At 38.7% G+C, this 9,679-nt stretch overlaps 1 protein-coding gene across 1 annotated transcript; it reads right to left on the reverse strand.

Moving 5' to 3' along the window:
* Nucleotides 1–207: 207 nt before the first annotated feature.
* Nucleotides 208–1,935, reverse strand: npbwr2b (neuropeptides B/W receptor 2b). Its single transcript, XM_055188972.2, has one exon. The coding sequence runs from the start codon at nt 1,933–1,935 to the stop codon at nt 928–930; it is 1,008 nt and encodes a 335-aa protein (XP_055044947.1). The 3' UTR covers nt 208–927.
* Between the last annotated feature and the right edge of the window lie 7,744 nt (nt 1,936–9,679).

The raw sequence follows: 9,679 nt of genomic DNA on the forward strand, positions 1-9,679 counted from the left end.
TCAAACTGGGGGCCGCAAGATGGTGCCAGGGGGGCCCAATTTTTATGATATTTTATAAAATACATAAATTTATCACGAATTCTGTGTAATTAAACCTAAAAAAAAATAAGGCTACTATAACCAACAGCACTACTTTGTATACTTTTATATGTTTTATCTAATTAAAATGTTATGTTTTAGAGCAAAATTGTCATAAATTTTCTTTGGGGGGGGGCTGCGAAGGAATTCACCGTACACAAGGGGGGCCACACGCTAAAAAAGTTTGAGAACCACTGCTTTAAAGAACCATTTCTTTCTTACTTTGTACAATCATAACCGCATCAGAAAGTTAAAGGTTCTTTGTGTAACCATAAAGAACCTTTTTGGAACCTTTATTTTAGTTTTAGTAATGTACTACTAAAAGTTCAAGCTTTTTTGCAGACAGTTGTGTTTTTAAAATGCTACAGTACATCTGAAAAGATTTTAGTCCCGATATTTCATTATATAGAAAGCACAGGCGCTTGAAAAGCACAAGAGGGAGACAAACGCTTACTTTTGAATGCACAGTTAGGAAAACATCCTGTTATTGTCAATACTGATTTTAAAATGAGTAGCAGACACAATGATAATCTAGTAAACTTGATAGTGTCTACAGGAGTTGCTCACTAGGTTTTTTATTCTGTTAGGATAAAAAAATATAGGATACTTTAGTATTTACTATAGTGAACTGTAGTACATTTCCAAAATACTATAGTGCTTTAAACATTACCATACTAAATAATAAAGTATGCAACAGTATTTTTCACAGTTTATCAATTCCGGTAGTAGGCTATACATTGACAAAATGTAGTATGCTAATTACTAAAGCATACTACAATTTACTTTAGTAAATGCTAAAGTATACTATTTTACATGTTGGATAACTGCATTTTAAAAACAAAGTTACATTCAAGCAGGTCTACATTCTAACATCTTCCTAAAAGCTTTTCTGAAGCTGTCGTCCAGGAAGGCATACAGGAATGGATTTAAGCAGGAGTTGGCGTAGCTCAGGCTGGTGATGAAATACGAGATCCCGATGAGAAGCGGTGTGGTCCGCAGATCCGTGGTCAGCGCTACGATGGTGCTGAGATGGAAAGGCGTCCAGCAGAACAGACACACGGCCAGTACGATGAACACCATTATAGTCACCTTCTTCTTCGCTTTGTCCAGTGCTTTGGCGTTGGTGTTCAGCCGCATGTTTCTTAATTTGTACAGCATCATGGTGTAAAGGATGCAAATGGTGGACACCGGAATGGCAAAGCCCAAAATGAGGGTGTAAATCCGGCTTGCTTTGAACCATAAACTTTCAGGACTGGGGAAACTCAGCACGCAGCTTTTTCTTTCGGGACTTATGTACACTCCTGCGAAAACTGTGAAGGGGATGACGATGAGGATCACAAGGAGCCACACGCACAGGCTGACTATCTTTGCTGCCCGGTATGTGCGGTACGGCATGCGCTTGGAGCGCACCGTCGCCAGCACCACCAGGTATCTGTCTATGCTCATAACAGTGAGAAAGTAGATGCTCGAGAAGATGTTATAGTGGTCAATGCTTAAAATGATTTTGCAAAGCACGTCGCCGAATGGCCAGTAGTGTAAAAGATGCTCGGCTATGTTGATGGGCAGCACTAGAGTGAAGAGGTCATCGGCGATCGCCAGGTTGAGAATAAACATGTTGGTCACGGTCTTCATTTTGGGCGCTTTGAGGATCACATAGATGACCGCCGTGTTGCCCGTCAAACCTACGGCACATATCACGGAGTAAATGACCGGCAGGACCACATAGAGGTCCGCGTAAAAGAAGTAGTCGGCTGGAGGCGTGCAGTTCAGATCACTCCGATTAAGAGAGTTGTAATATAAGTCCATGCTGAAGTTGCATGTTGGATTTGGGTCCGATATGCTCGTGATGTTTTCCATATTGTCACAGTTGTGGTTACTTTCTTTACTTTGTAAAGCGTTTTGGATATGTCCACGAAACTAAGGTGGTCGATGTCTCTCATCTGTCTCTTTGCACATCACGAGATCTGAGGATGATGCAAAACATTGACACACTCAAGCAAACAAAATTGAAGGCGACATAAACAAATGCACGTTGTAGGATGAATACTTTGGAAATACGCACGCGCGATCACTTTAGCTTAGTAGGAGACTGCAAAATATACATTGTAAAATATACAAAGAGATAAAAATGCATTTTACTAAAATAATCCCATTTACTTACAAAACGCAAATGTAACCCATGGTATTAAAAAAGCTAACTTGTGTTGCAGTAAAAGCGCGCAAGCTCTTACCCTGTAGGATATTATTTCTCAGCGCGCTCTCTCCACTCTCTGTGCCACACAGCTCGCCTCGCGCTTTCCACGAGAAGTCGAACCAAGTGCGCCTGGTGACGTCACAATCAGGGGCGGATCTACCGGGGTGGCACGGGGTGGCAGTTGCCACCCTAAATAAAAGCATTGCCACCCCATATGCCACCCCAGCGCTGGTATCCTAATATATATAATATATACCCGAGTAGGCTCTTTTAACCAGAAAGGCAATGTAGTTTTTCTCTGCGTGTGTTTAGGGGTGGGAGACACATATCTGACGATGATTGGTGTGTGTGTCTTAGAGGGGGTGGGACAACCACATAGCTGATTGTGATTGGCTTAATTTCCATCGTTAGCCAACCAGAGCCAGCAGAGTTCATATACAAGCACGAACAGTCAGTCAGAGCAGAAAGGCTTTTACAGTGTAAAAAAAGTCCGTGCAGTCTTGTCAACTTGGTCGCTATATTAAGAAACTTTTTAGACCCCTTTAGCGACTTAATTTAAAACGACTAGGACAAATCTAGCGATCTTTTCTGGCGTCGTTGGAAACTTTTGGAAACTGCCGTGAAAGCATGCATCACCCCATCCAAGGCATTCACATGCAGCACGGTTCTCGCGCTGCAGTCCATCCGTGATCCGAGTCGCACAAACCCGCGACAACAGAGCGATGGAAAGTACAACGAGCTCAAAACAAAGGTAGCGGACGCAAGCACAAAGTATAAAAAGCACAAACGTTACTTTTCCATCTTTGAAGTGAAAGGCAAGAATGTTTATGAATGTGCAACTTATGCCCATGAAGAAAGAGTCTCTTCACGTCTGTAGCAAGTAATTCTGATCTAATAAAGCACCTCACATCATCACATGCTGGCAAAACATTAGTGGTTTCTCTTTAGTGTCTTTAAGTGATTAAGTTGAGCATCACATCAGCAAATCAGAGTACTGAATACGGTCATATTTTACAGATAAATGTTGCATCAGGATAAAAATACAAAAGTTAAACTGTTGATTGTTTAATATTAATATATAAAACAACTGAACCTGCACGTTTGTGTAAGCAGTAAATATCTTTTAAGCAGTTCTTTCTAGAGTTAGCCGCCCGTCATGTCTTGTTAGCTAGTGCAGCAATCAAAATATTCCAAACGTGCATATATGAAATCACTCGTTATGATATAGTCTTCATTAAGGAGACAAAACTATTCAGTGTTGTGTATGTTTAGAAAGCTTGAAAGACAAAACTTAATGATACTATGAAAAGAAGGCTGATATCCATTTTTTAACCAAAAATAATAGAAGAATCAAATACTATGGGAGTGGAAGGTACAAATAAAACACAAAAATATGTTGTGGGGAAAGGAGTAGATGAAGTCATGAAAGAAAGAAACATATGGATGGCAAATAGCTAAAAGAAGTGAAAAGACAGAAATCCATCATGAAGTGAGTGAAAGGATTAAAGAAGAGGCTTATGAGAGAAAGAGATGTGTGCCTTTCAAATATGTTTTACATTAATATAAACTAGGCAAACCTATTTTATTTATATAACAGTCTTTATGTTCAACCTTGCTCATCATTAGAGTCAGTGTGTTTAGGTCTTGGTAAGATGTGTGTATTAAGACAAAGGGTGCTACAGTAGAGATGGTAAAGGTAGCTGCTTGGGTACTTATAGGAACATTTGTTGTTGCATTTTTTTATGTTATAAAAATTTGAGGTCCAGTGTATACACCGAATATAGTATATACAGTATATAATTTCTTGTATCCACGACAACCATGCAAGGATGCTTACTTTATTGCCACCCCTCGTAGTTCTCATGCCACCCCCTTGCCACCCCATAAATAATTTTCTAGATCCGCCCCTGGTCACAATCAGCCGCGCGCTCCCAATATCCCTCCTCTAGAGCGCGGATTTTAGAAAGAGTCACCATTGTTTTGTTCAATAAATTTGAAAGGAACTAAACGGATGATGTGAACAGTGTAAGGAGACACTACAAAACAGACATGAATGTGCATGTAAAGCATTAGATGTTAAATCTACAGAGAGAACTGCTATCCTTATCCATGTTTTAATGGCACTACCTTAGGCATGTTTAAAAAGTGATGCTGAAAAGCATATTTTCATTTATTTGTGGTATTAGTGTTTTATAACCCTCTTAAAATGCTGGGTTGCTTTAGTCTACGGTTGGATGGCAGACCCACCCTTTGGGTTCAGATTGGCCCATGGCTTTGTCTGATCCAGACATTTTCTGGGTTGATTCAATCAATGGATGAGTTTGTCTAAATTTTCCCACCATAGTTTAAAACAACACAGCATCTGATTAGCAATAATGTTTATTTGATAGTGTTCTTATTAGCACTGCTTTACAGATTTGTATTTGTATTTGTGGCAAAATAAAGCTGTCACAAACACTGTATTTGAAGTTTCCTAAAATTTGTGATGCAGATCTATGCATAATGTATAAATAAATGCACATCAGTCATGTGCAAAAATAGTTTAATACCAAACATATTAGAAGTCTTTATTATTTTGCTCAAGTCCAGTGTTTCATAAAGAAAGCCGCATATCAAAGTGAGATGGGGTCTAGGGATTAGCTGTTTTATTTAACCTCAACCAGTTATCATGAGTGTAAATGATTGGCTGATTGCTCACCATCAGCACCAGTTATTGGCTGTTTTTTTTTCCAAATAAAATCGGATCCAGTTATTTAAAAGTTAAGCAATGGTTGAATGTTTGGTTTGAGGCAGGGTTGCCAAGTCTGCGGTTTTCCAGCGTAATTAACCTACTACTGTTGCCATTGGCGTTTTTTCTTACCATCAGACCTGGTGGTACTCATTTTGCTGTGCAGAGAATCCCCCTCGAAATGCGATTGGGCTAGTTTTGACCTAGTTTTTAAGTAGCAATTAGATGGGTTTTGGTGTAAAAAAAACTGGAATGGGGGTTAATTATTGATGAGCTCGTGAGCTGTGACTGACATCATGTGTGGCATTCAATACAAGTTGAATAAAATTTAAAGAATCTGTTATAATCTTCAATCATGAAAATTCGCATCACAAAACAAAATTTACTTTTCTCAGAGGTGTTTACAGATAACAGTTACAGTTAATAGATGCATTTAACTAATATATAAAACCATGAATTTATAATTATGGGTTTAAATAATTATAGGGAAAAAATGTTATAGTGTTTTAACTGCACCAACATAGCAAGCATATCTGTCTGATCTTGATGTCTTTACAACAAGTATTGTGTATTAAGGTTGAATTATTGTGAAGCTATAGCTATACAGTACAGTATGTCAATACAAGCTACTATTGTATTTAAAGATATTCAATAATAGGAACTGCAATCAGTCATAATTAAATATAGAGTCACTAACTGTATACAGTATAAAGCACACGCTTTTACTCTTGTCAAAGCTGTACTTAGGAGTTCATCTCTGTAAGCTTGATCAAATGATTTCATTTAATTGACTTCAGCTGTTCAAGTGAGAATTCCGAGGTCATGTGGTAAGGATGTGGATCTTGAAAAATGAAACAAAGGCGCTGCAGTGTTATGAATTGTGAATTACTAAGTTGGAATAGTAAATATCCTGTTTGAAGCATCTTCTGTCCCTTCAATTTCCTTCTTTTTTAATTATACAACTTGTGTTTCTCATTCGACTCAGTGATTAAAGGGGAAACTCTCTTTCTGCACCAGCGCCCCTGATCTGTGTCTTCAAATGATGTGCTTCATAAGCCACAGTAACAGGACTGTTTCAGAGGGACTACTGTCTGATTGGCCCTCTTAACAACAATCAAAGCAAATTGACTTTTAATATGCACATATCAAGAGTTAATTGCAAGTGCATGACGAGAGGGGCAGGTCCCAAGTACTGAAAGTGCTTTTAGACCTGTGGGCATCACAGTGCCGAATTGCTGTAATATTACAATTTAAATTAAATTAAATTATGTCTCTCATAATGTTCAGACAGCACCAGAAACCTCTGGGTAGCTGTTCAATACATTTAATGTTAGTATTTTTACTTATAATGAGATCCACAGATTATTTTATATTCAACCAAGTTATAGAACAAGGTTGATAGAGTATATTAATAGTTTCTGAGTTAATAGGTAGTGTTAAATAAAGCAGGTTTGTATTATTAGTAGTACAGAGTAATGCAACCTTTTGCAGTGAGACTTTCTGGACCTACAGTAAGAGCTAATCTCATTGGCTGGCTTGACACAAGTTTAAAATAAAGTCCATATTTAGTATATTTTCTGCTGTTTGTCTTCCGCACACATAAAGACATTCATATTTATTTTTTCCTCACAAGAAAGACAGAAAAAATTTCATAGCAGTTAAATTAAAACTAGGGATGCACCGAATCCAGATTTTTTAGGTTCGGCCGAATCCCGAATCCACCGTTTAAGATTCGGCCGAATCCGAAACCGAATACCGAATCCTACTCGCATCCTTATTCCAACACAGTAAAACACACTAATGAAGTAAACAACGTCCACAGCAATGTATTTTTACATTTTATTTAATTTGAACTGTACATTATGCCAGGATGACAAGTTGGAAAACTATTTTGACAATTACCATGGTAAGCCTATGCGTAATGAAAGCGATGCGTTGCGACACACTCGTTTTTCCAATAAGCAAGCAGCTCCGCGCTGAAAACTATGGCTGTTTCTCAATTCCAAGAACGCAAAGAACGGACTTGCGTCCTCGTGGAGATCGGTCTTGCCAGGCGACCTTGGAAGAACGAACTCGGAAGTTTTGCCGCAATGACTTCTGGGTCGTAAAGCGATTTCAGCAAGTCTGCACTCGATGCATCCTCGATATCAAGAACACATCCGGGTATTTTCATGCGTCCTCTGTCCTTGCGTTCTTGAGAATTGGAATGAACTTCGACCGTTAATGATGACGTAGAGCGAGGACACGAGGACGCAAGATCGCTGAAGAACGCATATTGAGAAACAGCCTATATTTAACTTTGAGTGAGAAGCTCCGCTCGTCAATGTCCGTTTTCACACGGCCGTCAAATTACAGTGGAGGAGGGGCGGGACATTACCACAGCAACCAACCGGCTCACAGCTGAAGCATCACAGCTACCAAGCGCTCGGCTGAAAAACAGCTGGCATTTGGCGTCCTCAAGGCATTTTCAGACGTGTTTAAAAGTTTTGGTGTGTCCAGCCCCTAAGGCTCACCGAAAGAAAAAGCTCATCTCCACGTCAGCACCCGATGTGTGTAATCAACGGCCGCGTGACGTCGACCAGCGTAGCGCAAGCCTAGGGTTCGGTTCGGTGGAAAAAAAATCTAGGATTCGGCCGAACCCGACCCCGTCAAAAAGCCCAGTATTCGGCCGAATCCGAATCCTGAATTCGGTGCATCCCTAATTAAAACAGACAAAAATGAAAACGTATATTTAAGTGTAGAAGTTTTAATTTAGTGTAACATACAGTATTAAAGTGACACCATGTCATTTTTCAACCTTCATAATAAATTTTCAAGACCCTTGTGATAGTACATCGACTTTAAATAGGTTGAATGACATGTCTACCATAGCCTGACGGGGTTTGTATCCCTTTTACTCGTACTTTAAAACTTAGGGTTTCGGGTAGTAACCAGAGCACAAAAAACCCTACAAAATTCGACTGCTTTATGGCATACGTCACTTCCTCCACACAATTTTTTTGAACGTGAATTTTGCTGGAGGCTACTGAAGGAATGTAGAGAGCAACTTCTATTATATGACTCTGTGGCACTGTGTTAGTGTCACGGACCTATAACACGGGTAACCCGGGTTTGATTCCCCTTTAAGGCAATTTTTATAAAAACTCACGATCTCGATTCATACATAAATGCAATCTTCTTTATAAATGATGGCGATTATCTTGCATACTTTATAATTGTTAATATTCTGAAATAAGACAGTCCCAGTTCCGGTTGCTGTGAAGATCATTGCATCACTGATCCACTGGCTGTCCTTCAACGTGATGACCAGCCGATGCCCGACCAACGACCACCGGCTAAACCAGTTTAATTCGCTTACCCGCCTCCTATCCCTACCGTTTCTATATATATATGAATATATATTAATTCCTCCCAAGGGTTTTTGTCCTTCTAGGACTTTTTCCCATTGGTTTTTTTTTCCTAGAGGGTTTTTAATCCCAGGGAGAGTCAGCCAACTTTGGCTTAACTTAGCACTTTACAGTATACGTTACATTATTAATATGCTCGCTTGTACGGTTTAACCGCTTTCTCTACTTCTTTTATTATCTATTGATTTTCTGTGTTCTCCTCTACATCTTCTCATGTTAAGCTGCTTTGCAACAATTAACACTTGTGAAAAGCGCTATATAAATAAAATTGAATTGAATTGAATTGATGATGTATGCAGCTTAGAAAAACGACATCCGGAGGCTGTAACCTTCAGATTGAGAAATGGCTTCTGCCACGAGTTCCTCACCAGAAAGTTGTAACATGACTGCGTTTCTCCCTGATGCCTCAAAATGTTGATCGTTTAGCGTTTAAAAGGTTTTTAGTTTAGTTTTAAGGTTGGACAGTTCTTTTCCTTTGCGACAATGCTGCGGCGCTTGTGGCCTCTAGGGGCGCTAGGCGTGAAAAATACATGTCTAGCGCCCCCTAGTTGCCAAAAAGTTCCGTGGTGTGCCTTTAAGCAATGTTGTTAAAGTGAAACAGCTGTAGTGCAACAGAACTACAGCACTGTATGTATCAATACAAATATCTTGGATAGCAATACAAAATACTTACTATAGGGTGATTGTAGTTTTGAACCCTACTATAGTATATTTTTTAGTATCTAAGAAGTTTACTATACAGTTTACTACAGTAAAGTATATAGTTTAATAGTCTTTTTTCATGTGGGTTAATTTAGAAAGGTTAATGGACATTTTTCTAATATTTTTAAATTAGCATATGCATTAAACAATGTAAAGCAGAAAATATGTTTACTTTGTGATTGCTTATCTTCCTCTGCCTCTCTTTTTTTCTCTTCAGCTCCTAAAGGTATTGTTTTAATGCCATAGTTTGCCAAAGCCTACCACTGCAACCTCACTAAAATAATTCTTATTTTATCTTTATTGAATGATGTAACGTAAACATAGCGTTGTTATACGATACTACATTACCCATAATCCAAAATGTTTCATTTCCAAGCATGCACAACCGCGTCATTAACATTATGCAAATTTGCCCACTCTGTTCATATTTTGTAATTTTTTTGTAGTTTTATGACTTTATTTATACTAATGTTTTGTATTTATTATCATTTTACTGTAGATTGTTGTGTGGGGAATTTATCCTGTTATTAAATCCCTGTGCGTTTTTACACCTACCGTCTTTGTGATCCC

This window comes from Misgurnus anguillicaudatus, chromosome 13 (genome assembly GCF_027580225.2).
Source record: "Misgurnus anguillicaudatus chromosome 13, ASM2758022v2, whole genome shotgun sequence".
In the NCBI taxonomy this organism is placed as follows: Eukaryota; Metazoa; Chordata; class Actinopteri; order Cypriniformes; family Cobitidae; genus Misgurnus; species Misgurnus anguillicaudatus.

Excerpts from the sequence above, each read along its gene's own strand:
- npbwr2b (XM_055188972.2), bottom strand. The coding sequence starts at position 1,935 with ATGGAAAACATCACGAGCATATCGGACCCAAATCCAACATGCAACTTC.